This window comes from Oryx dammah, unplaced genomic scaffold, assembly GCF_014754425.2.
Source record: "Oryx dammah isolate SB20612 unplaced genomic scaffold, SCBI_Odam_1.1 HiC_scaffold_26, whole genome shotgun sequence".
Lineage (NCBI taxonomy): Eukaryota > Metazoa > Chordata > Mammalia > Artiodactyla > Bovidae > Oryx > Oryx dammah.
Window position 1 is genome coordinate 10,571,343 of NW_024070210.1, and position 16,676 is coordinate 10,588,018.

Here is a 16,676-nt window from a genome sequence, read left to right on the forward strand (position 1 = left end):
GGGAAAACAGTGGAAACAGTGTCAGACTTTATTTTTTGGGGCTCCAAAATCACTGCAGATGGTGATTGCAGCCATGAAATTAAAAGACTCTTACTCCTTGAAAGAAAAGTTATGACCAACCTAGATAGCATATTGAAAAGCAGAGACATTACTTTGCCAACAAAGGTCTGTCTAGTCAAGGCTATGGTTTTTCCTGTGGTCATGTATGGATATGAGAGTTGGACTGTGAAGAAAGCTAAGCGCTGAAGAAGTGATGCTTTTGAACTGTGGTGTTGGAGAAGACTCTTGAGAGTCCCTTGGACTGCAAGGAGATCCAACCAGTCCATTCTAAGGGAGATGAGTCCTGGGTGTTCACTGGAAGGACTGATGCTAAAGCTGAAGCTCCAGTACTTTGGCCACCTCATGCGAAGAGTTGACTCATTGGAAAAGACTCTGATGCTGGTAGGGATTGGGGGCAGGAAGAGAAGGGGACAACAGAGGATGAGATGGCTGGATGGCATCACCAACTTGATGGACGTGAGTTTGAGTGAACTCCGGGAAATGGTGATGGACAGGGAGGCCTGGCGTGCTGTGATTCATGGGGTCGCAAAGAGTCGGACATGACTGAGTGACTGAACTGAACTGAACTGAAGGTCAAATCTTGGCCCTGCCACTTCTAGCTGTGTGACCTTGGGCAAGTTCCTTGACCTCTCTGAGCCATAATTTCCTAATTTGTAAAACAGGAACAATATTAGTGCCTCTTTCATAAGACTCTTGTGAAGATTAAATAATGTCTATATGAGGTTTCATGTGTGTACAGTAAAGGCTCTAGTTTTGTTACTGTGTTTCACCTGAGCAAACTGAAAGCTGGAGCAGACATTGGAGACCTCAGGTTGGGGGTACTGCAATATTTGTAAAAATTAAAACAAACAAACAAACGAGCAAAAAACTCTACAAGGTTTGACATTTGACGAAGTACAGCAAACATGAAACAGACTCTTGAAAAAGAGAGAGTGGCATCAACTCTGAGAACAAAAACCATCGCCCAGGTCAGTTTACTGTTTATTGTTGGTGTGACCTTACCGGTCTCATTTCTTCATTAACATCATTTTGTCCAGGAAAATAAGTTATTGTTCATTGAGGGAACTTCTTGAAAGAGCCATCAACACTTCAACAGTTTATATCCCAAGACTCTTAGACACCATTGCCTCATCATCTTCCCATTGTGTCTACTAATCCTAAATTATCACGTCATGATCTTCACCCAACCAAGACCCTGCAGGGAAAGACCCACTTTAAACCAGACCGTTTACATTTTGCTCTGACTTGAAACTAAGCGTCCTGTGTCCCCGATACTCCCTCTATGCTGGGTGAACGGACTGCGGGCTGCCCATGTGCACAGGCTCCCGGCCCCCATGTGCCTCTAAGACCATCAGCCTCTGCTGAGTCAAGGTGCTCTTCGTGGGGAGCAATAAACTCCTTGCCAGAGCTTTCCATTTGGGGGGAGGGGTTGAACTGCTGTCAGTCAAACGCAAATTAGTTAGAGTTTGAAACCTCTCCGAGTGTGGTTTGCAGTCTGGAAAACTGCTCCATGAGTGACTATTGTTGAACAAGCGAACTCAAGTGAGTATCCCAAGAGAATGTCACAGTGAAAGAGTATAGCCTAGCTGAATCCACTTTAGAAGCAGAGAGAGAATTAAGGGAAAATAAACACTGCTGTTGGCTACAGCTGATTAAATGAGGCTGTAATCAACATAGCGGCTGCAAGAGAAGAAAGAGGTGGGGGAGAGGGGAGACACAAAAGAGATGGGCTTTTCAGTAAGAGTGAAAAAAAAAGGAAAGATGGACAAGAGATATCAAAAGAAACACCAGGCAAAAGAAGCCGCTTTCTGAGGTAAGTTAACACTTCCTCGCAAGTGACTTTTTAAAAATTTCTGCTGAGGGAAAGATAGACATTGTATGAAATCATTTATATGTGAAATCTAAAAACTGCCAAACTTGGAGAGGGGCTGCGATGGGGCTTTGGCAGGGGACTGGGGAATACTGGCTAAAGTGTACGAGCTTCCAGCTATAATACCAGCAAACTCTGAGAATCAGTGTACAGCATGATGATTATAGCTAATAATACTGTGTTATATCATTGAAAGTTGCTACTAGAGATCTTAAATGTTCTCAAAAAAGAAATGGTCATTATGTAATGGGGCAGAGGTGTTCGTTCATGCTATGGTGGGAATCATTTTGCAATATGTGAGTATATCAAATCAACACACTGTATACCTTAAACTTCCACAATGTTATACGGCAACTATACCTCAATAAAGCTAGAAAAACTAAAACCTCAGCTAAAGCGAGGAAGGGGTGTGGACTGTCAGTAGTTTAGTTAAATGAAGACAGATGTCAGAAGTGAACGCAGCTGGTATAACCTTTTCAAAAAAAAAAAACGAGGTGTAGGGTAAGTACCAGAAGTGTGTGATAAGAGAAGAAGGGTGAAAAAGGAGTACAAATTTGAGTGAGTTTCAAGAATGCCTGTGAGGGTGAATTTGAATCTGCAGTTATGGCCCAAGCATGCAGGAGGCTAGATATGCTTCCAGGAAGCTGGGGAAAGCAAGAGGAAGGCAGTCTCCATGTAACTGCAGCGCAGTGTGTTGGGATAGAATGGCCCTGCAGGGTGAGTGAACAACAGCTGAAGATGTCAGTGCCTCTGGACCAACAGCCTGGATCCCTGCGTGACTGCATGGAGGAGGGCCACCCTGCCACCTGCTCACCCACCCAGTATGGTCCTGTGAGCAAGAAATACCCCTCAGTTACCATAGGGGTTTACACAGTTTAAATTTTGTCTATTTCCTACAGTAATTAGCCTACCCAAACTCATACAATAAGCATGGATAAAATTGTTAAAATACAAAGCACACAGTTAATAGTGGTCATCTCTGGGAAGGGTTTACAGGCTAGGACTTTGTGACTTTCACTTTTTATTTTATCTTGTTCAAATGAAGAAAAAATATAATAAAAGGCATGCAAAAAAAATCCCAAATTTTAAAAGAGCAAAACAAAGCAATATATATTCCGTATAAACAATTTTTAATACACAGTGCAAAATAGTCTGCTTAAATCTTCAAGTATGTTCTTTTACAAAAAGGGGTAATTTAGGTGTGTCAGGGAAATGTTTAAGGATCTTGAAGCTTATTGATTAGAACAAGGGCCTATTGTATAGCTCAGGGAACTGTTCAATTTTATGTGGCAGCCTGGGTGGGAGGGGCTTGGGAGAATGGATACATGTATATGTGTGGCTGAGTCCCTTGCTTTTCACCCGAAACTATCACAACATTGTTAATCAGCTATACTCCAATACAAAATAAAAAGTTAAAAAAAAAAAAGCCTAGTGTTGGAAGATTAAAAGGCAAAAAGACATTGGGTATACTTATTACTGAGAAAGTTTCTACCAGTGAGGGAATAGAAGAACCAACTTAAGTGAAGCAGGTAACATCATCCTTATTTTGCAGAAAAAAATGATGGAGATGCTTAGAAAGATTAAGTGACCGATCTTCTGTCACACAGTTAGAGGCAACTCTGGGCCTTAAGATAGGAATTCTAACTCCGAATACAGCTCTTTCTTTTTCCTTTTTTTTTTTTTAAAAATGATGTTTATAGGAAACCATCAACCAGACCTTAAAAGAAATATAAATGCTCATTATGGATTAATTTCCTTTCATTGGATTTCAAATAAAATGGAGAGTTAGATGAAAAGTCTAACATTATGCTCAGTATGCGGTGTTCTCACAAGACCGCAGATTAACAATCTAGCATTAGGTCAGGTTCATTTAACCACATGTCTAGGGCTTCCCTGGTGGCTCAGTGGTAAAGAATCTGCCTGTCATTCCCAGAGATGTGGGTTTGATCCCTGAGTCAGGAAGATCCCTTGGAGAAGGAAATGGCAACCCACTCCAGTATTTTTGCCTGGAAAATCCCCCGGACAGAGGAGCCAGGTGGGCTACAGTCCATGGGGTCGCAAGAGTCAGAAACTACAACCAATCATATGTCTAGATTTGGGTTTTTCTTCTTCTGAGAAATCTTTGTTAATTCTCACTAAGAGCCAAAACAGAGAAGTTGGCATTCTGGCGGGTACTTAGTACACAGTCCAAACCCAAAGAACAAGGGAAACCTGCAAGGTGAGAGAAAGGAGTTCTCAGGCTGGGGAGGGAGCAGCCAAAGAAGGGGGAAAGGAAGGTTCAAACCCTCCTAGGAAGGAACTTTTTCCAACTGCTGATATTCTTCCTTTGTCATATCCCCGCTCCCCACCTTGAATATTCACTAGGCATTAGTTACCAGCATTTGACTGTGATCATCAGCCTTAGAGATATTTGCCCACACCCTAAACATCTCCAGTCCATGAATGAAAAGCAGGCCAAGCGGAGAAAGAATTGAGGGCAACAATAAAGTCGAGTTGGCCTTTAACTTGCAAAGTTAGATGGGGCCAAAGGGTATTAGGAAAGCTTCAGACTCTCACTCAGAATGGAGACTTAAAGTAACTTACGAGAAGCTGCTCCAGTCAGCAGAACTGGACTCGAAATAAATTCAAATACAATGAGAGTCCCTTGGACTGCAAGGAGATCCAACTAGTCCATCTTAAAGGAAATCAACCCTGAGTATTCATTGGAAGGACTGATGCTGAAGCTGAAGCTCCAATACTTTGGCCACCTGATGGGAAGAACTGACTCATTGGAAAAGACCCTGGTGCTGGGGAAGATTGAAAGCAGGAGGAGAAGGGGACGACAGAGGATGAGATGGTTGGATGGCATCATTGACTCAGTGGACATGAGTTTGAGCAAGCTCCAGGAGATGGTGAAGGACAGGGAAGCCTGGTGTGCTGCAGTCCATGGGGTTGCAAAGAATAGGGCATGACTTAGTGACTGAACAGTATGTAAGACTGTGTTGTTTAAAACAAGAAACTGAATGAGAATATTGGCCAAAAACCTAGTTCTTAGCCAGTCCCAGATCCTTATCAACTTTTACTTAAATTTGATATTCAGGTTTTTTTTGTTTGTTTGTTTTCTTTTTGTAGTCTGCTTTTAAGTGGGTTTGGAAAAAATTGGAGACAAGCCTCTCTGACTAAATTTGCTCTCTCTAGTCAGCAGAGCATGGAGAGATTCATTAAAATTAAATAATTCCTGGACATCTATCAGGGCAACTTTGTTGTGTGCTTTGAGAAGTATAGGGAAGTAGTAACTAATTAACTACTTTAAAAACAAGATGTGAATATATTGGCAAAGCCAGAATTTTGTTAAATACTTTAAACGCTGTACTCTACTGATGCAAAATGAGGAATAAGAATTAGGTAAATTAATTTTGATAAAATTATTTTGTGATAAACATTTATTAATATTTCCCTAGCCCTAAGATACTGCCTAAACCTCTGGTCATTTCCCTAAACCCTCAGCTGTTGTTTACAATTCAGAAAATTCTTCAAGAGGAAAATGATCGAACACTGTGTTGGAGATCTCCTTCTCTCCCCTTAAGTTCTTGCTCCCTTCATAACATTCAAATCCCTTTAAACAGATTTTTTTTTTCTGGTTCCTCTAGTTTTCAGACTGATGGCTGATCTAATATAGGGAGGCCTGGCATGCTGTGATTCATGGGGTCGCAAAGAGTCGGACACGATTGAGCAACTGAACTGAATTAGCCTAATATAGCTGGAGACAACTTTCTGGGCTTCAGTATTCTTTTTTCCCCCTAGATTGCATGTTTATTTATTTATATTTATTGGGATATAGCTGCTTTACAATGTCATGTTAGTTTCTGCTATACAAGACAGTGGATCGGCTGTGTATACATACATCCCCTCCCTCTTGGACTCCTTCCCACCCTCCCCATCCCACCCCTCTAGGTCAACACAGAGCACTGAGCTGAGCTCCCTGGGAAGCTTCCCACTAGCTATATTACGCAGCCATACAAAGGAACGAAGTTGAGCCTCAGTGTTCTTGAAGGTAGCACACTGTCGTGTTCAGGGAAAGAATATTTGAGGCAGATACTCACGATGTGAAAATTCTGGCCCTCTTCCTTAGTAACTGTGTGATCTAGGATAACATGTTTATCTCCTCTACATTTATGTTTTTCTTAATTAAATGATACAAATGATAATCTCTACTTCACAGGGTTTTTGAAGGTTAAATAAAGTCCATAAATATTCAGCATAATGTCTAGAACACTATAGTTGATAAGTATTTTTGTTTGTCGTCAAGAAAAGAGTTAATATTTCACAATACAGGGCTGCTTAAAATAATATAATGTGATTATTTATATAAAACTTTTTATAGCTTGTAAGGCACCACAGAAATAAAAACACAATGTGAAGTGTATTGATTGATGTGTGGTAGCGTGTGGGCATGCTCAGTTGCTCAGTCCTGTCTGACTCTTGTGAGCCCATGGACTGTAGCCCGCCAGGGTCCTCGTCCATGGAATTTTCCAGGCAAGAATACTGGAGTGGGTTGTCATTCCTCCTCCAGGGGATCTTCCTGAGCCAGGGATCCAACCTGCGTCTCCTGCACTGGCAGGTGGGTTCCTTACCGCTGAACCACCTGGAAAGTCTTTTGTGCAGTAGGCACTGTGCTCAATGCTTACGTGCATCGTGTCATTCAATATTTATAATGAGCATATTAAGTTGGAACTCTTATTCCCATTATTTTACAAATGAGGAAACAGGAAGGATTACGTGACTTTTCCAAGGTGAGATAATAAGATTGCTGAGACCTAACCACTATGCAACCAGGGAACATCAAGGTTAGATAATGACAGGCAAAGAAACCAGGGTTTTAACCCCACTCTGACCAACTCAAAACCTAGAGTTCTTCACTCCTGTTTTAATCTCACAAGGCTACATTTCTCTTTCCTAATTGAGGGGGGAAATGTTAATTTTCCAGAAACTTGCACAGAACCTGGAATCTAGTAGGTAGCCAGTAAATATTTAGACTTACTGATATTCATGCCAATAAAATCTACAACATAGCAGTAATAGAAATGACAATTTAAGAAGAAGACTTCTAATTTTGTCTTTAACTTCTGCCAGGCCTGGATTTATGCTGCACTTTTCATTGTACTTACATGTGAGTCACTTTACTTAAATTGTAGAAGGAATGTGATTCCAATTGCTGCAGAGTTGCATCTATTGACAAGTAGCTGAATGTCACAAAAATAAAAGACAAAGTAGAAAGTTAGTAAGGTCGTGAACTGCAAATATACCATTAATTCTGATGTAACTGCTTTCTCAGGGGCATCCCAGGTCATGAAACATGTACAACCCTCATGATTTCTCCCTAATTATGTTAAAAGTAGTTTTTTTAGATGCTGTTTTATCTGAAAGTTTCCCAATTCATTGGTCTTACTCATTTTTCAGGTTTTGTTGAACTGATACTTCCTTTAGAAGCTTTCCCCAAATTTCCTGATTAGGTCAAATTTCTCATAGGATAGCCTTATGGCACCACGAACTTCTCCTTCCACTAATTATCACAGTGAAACTTTGCAAGTGCCTGGATGATATTTGATTTATGTTGTCTCATTAGACAGCCAGTTCTCTGAAATGGAGAACTGAGCCTGGTATCTGATGGACACTGAATGTTGAGTACCTTTCATATTGCTTGTCTTGTAGTAGACTTCCAATAAATATGTAATTAAGTGAATGAATGAGTAAATGAATGAATAGGTGAGTTACTCAAAATAGCAGAAAGTGAAAGATGGCAGAATAGAATACACAAATGAATAAGAAGCATCTTTAATGGAATACCTCACATCATGAGAGTAGAGATGTAGTTTCACAGACGAAGAAAAAGCTACCATTCTCTATTGGCGCATTCCCTGTAGTGGTGGCTGTATGCTCTCTCAAGACTTTGCTTTTTTATTTTGATGAGGCTGAAAACTCAAGGTTTGTTTTGAACTTTGTAAATGAAAGGCAACACAAAGTTCTAAGTACTTAAAAAAAAAATACAACTCATGAAGAATACACAAGGGATGATGTTTCAAATAGTCTCCTTAAAATTCCATTCTGTAATAAGAATGACTAATGCAGCCAAATTCAAGGACTGCGTGTTCCTGAGAGGCATTTCTATGAGATCTGGGAAAATTAATGATTAATAGACGGTGCGGAGCTGAGCTTCTCAACCTTGACCACACAGCTGAACTATCTGGGAGGCTTTTGAAACATGTCTTAAGACTTGGTCCAGAATAATTAATTCAGAGTATATAGGGATGGTCAAATACTTTTATTTTTAAAAAGCTTCCCAGATGACTCTAAGGTATGTGTGTGCGTGCTCAGTCATGTGTGAGTCTTTGCGACACTACAGACTGTAGCCCAGCAGGCTGCTCTGTCCATGGGATTCTCCAGGCAGGAACACTGGGTGGGAAGCCATGCCCTCCTCCAGGGGATCTTCCCAACCCAGGGATCAAACCCAGGTCTCCTGCATTGGCAGGAGGTTTCTTTACCACTGTGCCACCTGGGAAGCCCCTCTGAGGTGCAAGGCAAGGTTAAGAACCCCTGGCGCATAGTTTGAATTGAATCTGCCAGTAAAATGTTTTCATTAATGCCATGCTTGTAAGAGGAGTGCTGACTGTTCCACCTGAGGTTTTATCACTGGTGTTGTGAGTATTTTAAGGGTCCTGTCCTGTCCGTTTCGAATTATCTACTCTCTAACCAATAATCCTTTGATTTGTCAGATCTCCCAAGCCCTTGCCACTTGTGGATAACATTACATAAATTATTTTGATCCAAATATCGTATCTCTAACAGAGAGGAAACCATTGAGGATATTGAAAAGAATTTATTGTGTAGACATTATGGGGATTTAAGGTGGGTGAACGGAGAAGGCAATGGCACCCCACTCCAGTACTCTTGCCTGGAAAATCCCATGGACAGAGGAGCCTGGTGGGCTGCAGTCCATGGCGTCGCTAGGAGTCAGACAAGACTGAGCGACTTCACTTTCACTTTTCACTTTTATGCACTGGAGAAGGAAATGGCAACCCATCCAGTGTTCTTGCCTGGAGAATCCCAGGGACGGGGGAGCTTGGTGGGCTGCCATCTATGGGGTCACACAGAGTCGGACGCGACTGAAGTGACTTAGCAGCAGCAGCAGCAGCAAGGTGGGTGAAGCTGAGCAATCTGAGGGACAAGCTTAATTACGAAGGTGGCAAACTTGTTTTCCTAACTTTGCATCCTATCCATTGCTCCAGTATTTCCCCTGAATTTCTTAGGAAGGGCAAAGGTTTAGGAAGGGCAAAGCTTTCTTAAGGTTTTAGTCATTCAGCACATGTCATAATAAATGAAGTTCCAATTTATCCAACTGAATGATACCTCCTTAGAGGGCTGCCATAGCTTGGTTGCAAAGACAACACATAGGAACCATTTATTCAGTGGGATAAAAGCAATGATTCCCTATTGCTTATCCTATTTTTATAATCAGGAAAAATCAGATCCAACCCTTTCCTCAAATTTCTTCCTTGCATGTAAGTTGTATGTAATCACTAGGGTAACCATATCATCTATCATCCAAAATAGGATATTTTTGTGAGTTAAAACAGGGTACTATTAATACTTATGTCAGAATAATAGGTGGGACAGTGTACTGTCCCAGACAAACCTCCTGCTGCTCTCTCTCCTCCCCCAAGATGTGATGGCTCCCTGACTATTCTCTGTGCTGTGTGCTCAGTCGCTCAGTTGTGTAGGACTCTTGCGACCCCATAGACCATAGCCTGCCAGGCTCCTCTGTCCATGGGATTTTTTATGTGTGTGTGTATGCTTTCATTCAACAAATATATATTCAACACTTACTTTATATGTTAGTAAATGGGCACTGACCAATCAGACCTGCTCCCAAGCTTCCAGGAACTCACAGTAGTGAGAGATACAGACTGGTAAATGGGATTAACATGTGCAGTGATAAATTCTCTGATGGGATTCCGGGCATGCTTAATCCAGACTGGAGAATCTCAGCACAGACTCCCTGGAGGAATCTTCCTCAGGACCTTCAGGTCTGCCTGGACACCCTGAACATCTCAGTTAACCTTCCTTCTTTTATTGTCCATCATTTTATTTTAAACCTTCTCAAATTTCTAACCCTGCCATTCTACCCTCAGTATGAGTAGATAATCTTTTTAATAATTTGTAGAAAAGATTGAAACCTTGAGATGAGAATTTCTGGAATTCCCCTCCAACAAGCCTATTCATTTACCTGCCTCTGCCCTCCCCCGCCATACTACTACTCTCTTATTACAGCACCAAACATGACCATCTTCCAGCAGGTCAACCCCCCTATTTGGATGGCATTCCCTCCTGCCTCCTGAGGGACCCCATACTCTTAAAATAATTGTTCTTTCTTCAGTTTTTTTTTTTTTTAGCCTCTCTGATGCCTTTCCCTGGTCATGTTACTTCTACCTGTTTATGACTCTCAAGTTTCAATCTCTACCCAAATCTCTCCCCAGTGCCCCTACATACCTGGGATTTCCAGCTCTAAGGTCCTTAGTCTACATTGATACCCAAATCCCCTCCTCAATTAATATATTTATTTATTATGCTTTTGCTTCCTGAATTAATATATTTATTTATTATGCTTTTGCTTCCTGAATTAATATATTTATTTATTATGCTTTTGCTTCCTTGTCTATTTCCTTTCATTTGAATGTAAATTCCACAGGCACATGGTTCGTTGTCCATTTGTTCCCTGAGGTATCCCAGTCACTTAGACCAGCAATTGATACATGCCAGGGAATGAATCAATATTTCTTGAATGAACTGATGAAAACTGATACCCTGATGTCTACTAGATATAGCTGCTTGATGCCTCCAAGGCACCTCCAATGCCCTGTGCCCCAAATCGAATTCCTGACTTATCCCCTGCCCCTCCATAGCAGACACACAGAAAATTTCTCTGCCTTGGCAAACGTGCTCGTCAACCACACAGAGGTCCCAGAAGGAAACAGCAATGAAATTCTCCACCTCCCTCCACCTCCAAGTCAACCAACTTTTGTTCTCTTCTCCCTTATTTTTCAAACCTGGCCACTTTTTTTTTTAAATTACCACTCAAGCCATCCCCATTCAGTCTGCCACCCCTCTCCCTGGGCACTGAGTCAACCTCCTCACTAGCTTCCTGCCTCCAGTTTGCTCCACTTCCACGCATTTTCCACAGCACAGACAGAGCATATTTCTAAAACATCTGATCTGTCACTTCCCTGCATATAGTTATCCTGTGGCTTAATCCTTAGGGGAGATTTCAAACTCCTTCAAAAGATTCACAAAGCCCTGTCCTCATTTACGTCCCAGTTTTATTCTTCTCTACTGTTCCCACTTTGAGACTAAGCTCCAGCTTCCACAAACTTATTTTTAATTTCATTGACAGCCATTTTTTCTTCTTCTTTGACTTACCTTTCCCTCATCTGTTTTTGTTTTTTTCCCCCAGACAATATAGATTGCAAATTAGGCACCATTTCCTCCAGGAAACCTACCCTGACCACACCCCCTATCCAGGTAACAAACTTCTCACATGAGTTCCTAGGTCACCCTAGAACTGACTCCATCATGGTACTTCCTACTCTCTTAGGAAGGAAACTGGAGGTTCCATGAGTATTGTCAACTATTGTATGTAACACATCTAGCAAAGTACCAGGCACAAAGTAGGCTCAGTAACTATTCGCTGAGTGAATGAATGAATATAGCCAAGGAGAGACACTAAGGGCTTCCCTGGTGGCTCAGCTGGTAAAGAATCTGCCTGCAACGCAGGAGACCCTGGTACAATGGCTGAGTTGGGAAGATCTGCAGGAGAAGGGATAGTCTACCCACTCCAGTATTCTTGGGCTTCCCTGGTTGCTCAGATAGTAAAAATAAAATCCATCTGTCAGTGTAGACTCACCAGTTTTAACAACTGTACCAGCCTGGTGGGGGAAGTTGATAATGTGGGAGAGTGCGCATGGCAGCGGGCAGAGAGTATACAGGAACTTTCGTTACCTTCCCCTCCGTTTTGCTGTAAACTTAAAACTACGGTGTATTTAAACAAAGAAAGAAGGAAAGAAATCTATAGTATAGCCCTGAACTGTAGGAACAATCAGAGCTAGAGATAGTCCTTTAAGAATTCGTTGTGTTAGGTAACAGTGAGTCCAAAAGCAAGAGAGTGTTCATTCAAGGGGCAGAGGGCATAGAGCAATTAGGACAAAATAAACAAAGAACTGGTATGTAAGGATCTGAATGAAATAGGAAGCCAGGAAGGGAGACAGGGGGAGGAGTCAGGGTAAAATGTTAAAAAGAGGGACGGAACAACAGCAGGGAAACCAAAGAAGATGAGAATTTGGAAAAAAGGAAGGGCTGGTAGGAAAATAACAAAGCTGCAGAGACATTCAGCTGGGTTGGCTCCTCAGCGTCAGTACTATTGATATTTTGGTCTAGATACTTGGCCGTATGTGGAGAGTATTCTACACCTTCTAGGATGTTGAGCAGATCCTTCAACTCAGCCCTTAGATACTGGTAGCACCCTTCTCTCCAGCTGTGACAACTAAAAACCTCAACTCCCTGAAATGACACACGGGACAATAAGTGGTTGTGAACTGACTAATTTTAGCCAGAGACCACACAGGCTGCTCCTGGAGGCGTTGTTATTGGTGTGCCTGGATTATCTGTGCTGCTTGTCAGAATCAGTGAATTAAAATAAAAACCTGGCTCATTTCATACATAGATACACTCATCAATGCAACATGGAAACTCATTTTCTCCTCACTCTTGAGTGTACAGCAGTTTGGTTTCTATGATTAAGAATTACTTTTAGTTCTTTTTTTTAAAAGTGAGAAGTCTGAAATTATTGACTACATTTATGAGAAAATGTTAACATTTGTACTGGTGGTGAAAAGAGAATCAAGAATTGGTAATGAGGATAGATAGATTAGAGACAGAGATATATATTTGTTTGGGGGAGAGATTACTGGCTAAGGTTTTGCCATGTATCAAAATATATTGACATACACTAAGAATTAGTAAATTCTTAACACCAAAGGTACTTAAATTTGCTTTAGATTTAAAAAAATTGTCGAGGGATTAGGGGGTGGAGATGCAGCAAAATCAAATAAACACCTCATACATAAACTTCATCTATACTGAAAATGTAGCCATCATTGCCTTATGTAAGTGCAATATTTAACAGGTGTGTTTCTTGATAGAACCCTGTTAGAAAACTACATATCACAATTGCAAACATCTTTTTATATTAGAAAAATGTGACTTACATCCTGGAAATATTGGGCAGATTTGAGAATGCACGACTGGGAATGGTTTTCAGATGAGTCTCTATAAACTTCCTATAAAAAAAAAAGTCACACAGAGTTCCAAATCATTAGATTTTTCTAGTAACCCACCCTAATTATACAGAACACATTATTAGAAGCATGACAGTCATTACAATATATATTTTATCATACATCATCAACAAAAATAATACTTGATGAAAAGCAAACAATTTTCTCCCCAACAAAACGAGAATTAAGAGATTCAAATGCAGAAAATAAATCTTCAGACATTGCCTTCGAATTTGCAGTAAACTGGTATGCCTTGTATAAGATCATATTCAATCAGTTAACAGAAGGGCAACATAATATATTCATAAGTTTATTAGGACTACTGAATTCTTTGTCAATAAAAAATCTTGAAATGCCACCAGAGTATTATTAAGAGTGTATTAAGAGGATTAAAAATAGTGGTATGGTTATAACCTTTTTGCCCAAGCAAAGCTTGATTCAATCATTACCTTGATCTTATCATGAACTTGCTGCAATTTGGAAATAAATGACTAACAAGGAGCTAATACTTCACAGGATCAGGGCATCTTAGTTGCACATGCAAACTACTGGTTGTGGCTTTTCTTCCTGTTTGATTTTTGATACTTTTCAGAAGATTGAGACTGGTTTTCCTATGCAGTGAGACATCTTGATGCGTTCTAGTATGTCTCTCCACCTGGACCCTCCATTGTTTAATCTCTTTGTTATGGGGCTTCTTTGGTAGCTCAGCTGGTAAATAATCTACCTGCAATGCAGGAAACCCCAGTTCAGTACCTGGGTCAGGAAGATCTGCTGGAGAAGGGATAGGTTACCCACACCAGTATTCTTGGGCTTCCCCGGTGGCTCAGCTGGTAAATAATCTGCCTGCAATTCGGGAGACCTGGGTTCGATCCCTGGGTTGGGACGATCCCTGGAGAAGGGAAAGGCTACCCACTCCAGTTATCTGGCCTGGAGAATTCCATGGACTGTATAGTCCAGTCCATGGCGTCACAAAGAGTCTGGCAGGCCTGAATGACTTTAATTTCACTTTTTCTTTGTTATAGCAACCACTTGAATTCTGTATGGAAAGAGATGTACCTATTGTCCTAACTCAGTTTGCAAAAAACCAATGCACATGCTTATCATGCTCTTCATGGTTTGTTTTTGCCATTTGTATGTTGGTAAAGCTTTTTAAAAGCTATTAGACTGAAATTGTGTATTTTCCCTTCTAGGCTGCAGGGTGATTTCTCAATACTTGATTTCCTTGATCTCTGTACTTTTTGAACTACTAATTTTTGCAGTGATTAAAATGTATTTAGAAATTCTGGTGTCTGGTTCTGTCTGACTGGAGCCTGGAAGTCCCCTACCTCCCTCCTAACAGTAAATAAAAAGCTAGACAGACAGAAAAATTGATAACTCTTTTTAGATCTGTGGGGGAGGGGTAGATAGGACAAACCACAGTCCCCAGGACAGGAGAGACAGACAGGAGTCCCCACTTCTCAGAGCAGAGACTCATGAGCAAAAGCTATAGGGCCGGCAGGGGGCAGGGGGCAGAACCAGTGCCAAGGTACAGATTCATGAAAACCTGAGCTGTGACTGACAAATTGCCAGAGGCACAGTGCACACAGCTCTGAGAGCTGAAAACTCCAGGACAACCTAGTTATAGGTAGACCGCCACCGTTTTGTAAGATTTACCTCCAGGAGTTCCACCAGATATTAAGGAAAAAATCCCTTTGTGCTTCTGTCAGAGGAGGGGGAAAAGGAAGCATTTGGAAATTCAGTTGACCTTGAACACTGGAGGGAATGGTTAGGGGCATCAACCCCTACACTTTAAAACATCCACGTATAACTTTATCGTTGGCCTTCAGTATGTGTGGTTCTGTACCTGCAGATTCAACCAACCGCTGCTGGATCATATAGAATTGTCGTATTTATTACAGAAGAAAACCCACAAATGAGTGGACCCAGGCAGTTCAAAGCCATGCTGTTCAAAGTCAACTGTATATCAGAGCACTCTGTTCTTAACAAAGCCTGAGCTCAGGGGAAGTTAGTTATCTACAGCCTGTAGAAGGGAAATAAACTTGAGCTCACTCTGGCTTATTCTGTCCTACCAGTGGGGAGAGAAAATACTGAGAAATGGGAAATTCATGGTCCAGAGGCACAGGCTTAGCAAAAGATCTAATCACAGGACTACAGAATGGGTTCCCTCCCCTGACATCTGACCACCACCTTACTGACCTATTTATAGCCATTCTTTTTACCCAGTATGTCCTGTCTGCCTATCAAGAAGTAAATCTGTAACTTGCCTAATCAAATCCTCAGTTCAGTTCAGTTCAGTCGCTCAGTCATGTCCGACTCTTTGCGACCCCATGGATCGCAGCACGCCAGGCCTCCCTGTCCATCACCAACTCCCGGAGTTCACTCAGACTCACGTCCATCGAGTCAGGGATGCCATCCAGCCATCTCATCCTCTGACGTCCCCTTCTCCTCCTGCCCCTAATCCCTCCCAGCATCAAAGTCTTTTCCAATGAGTCAACTCTTCGCTTGAGGTGGCCAAAGAACTGGAGCTTCCGCTTTAGCATCACTCCTTCCAAAGAACACCCAGGGTTGATATCCTTCAGAATGGACTGGTTGGATCTCCTTGCAGACCAAGGGACTCTCAAGAGTCTTCTCCAACACCACAGTTCAAAAGCATCAATTCTTCGGCACTCAGCCTTCTTCACAGTCCAACTCTCACATCCATACATGACCACTGGAAAAACCATAGCCTTGACTAGACAGACCTTAGTCAGCAAAGTAATGTCTCTGCTTTTCAATATGCTATCTAGGTTGGTCATAACTTTTCTTCCAAGGAGCAAGCGTCTTGTAATTTCATGGCTGCAATCACCATCTGCAGTGATTTTGGAACCCCAAAAAAGAAAGTCTGACACTGTTTCCACTGTTTCCCCATCTATTTCCCATGAAGTGATGGGACCAGATGCCATGATCTTCGTTTTCTGAATGTTGAGCTTTAAGCCAACTTTTTCACTCTCCTCTTTCACTTTCTTCAAGAGGCTTTTGAATTCCTCTTCACTTTCTGCCATAAGGGTGGTGTCATCTGCATATCTGAGGTGATTGATATTTCTCCCGGCAATCTTGCTTCCAGCTTGTGCTTCTTCCAGCCCAGACTTTCTCATGATGTACTCTGCATAGAAGTTAAATAAGCAGGGTGACAATATACAGCCTTGACGTACTCCTCTTCCTATTTGGAACCAGTCTGTTGTTCCATGTCCAGTTCGAACTCTTGCTTCCTGACCTGCATATAGGTTTCTCAAGAGGCAGGTCAGGTGGTCTGGTATGCCCATTTCTTTCAGAATTTTCCACAGTTTATTATGATCCACACAGTCAAAGGCTTTGGCATAGTCAATAAAGCAGAAATAGAT

At 41.6% G+C, this 16,676-nt stretch overlaps 1 protein-coding gene across 1 annotated transcript in view; it reads right to left on the reverse strand.

The window, feature by feature from the left end:
* Window positions 1-16,676, reverse strand: part of TSHR (thyroid stimulating hormone receptor) — a 177,267-nt gene that overhangs the window by 60,998 nt on the left and 99,593 nt on the right. Inside the window, exons 2-3 of the mRNA XM_040225987.1 lie at window positions 13,228-13,299; window positions 7,078-7,152 (exon numbers count right to left, since the gene is read on the reverse strand). Coding sequence (XP_040081921.1) covers window positions 7,078-7,152; window positions 13,228-13,299 — 147 coding nt within the window. The remainder of the gene's footprint in view (window positions 1-7,077; window positions 7,153-13,227; window positions 13,300-16,676) is intronic.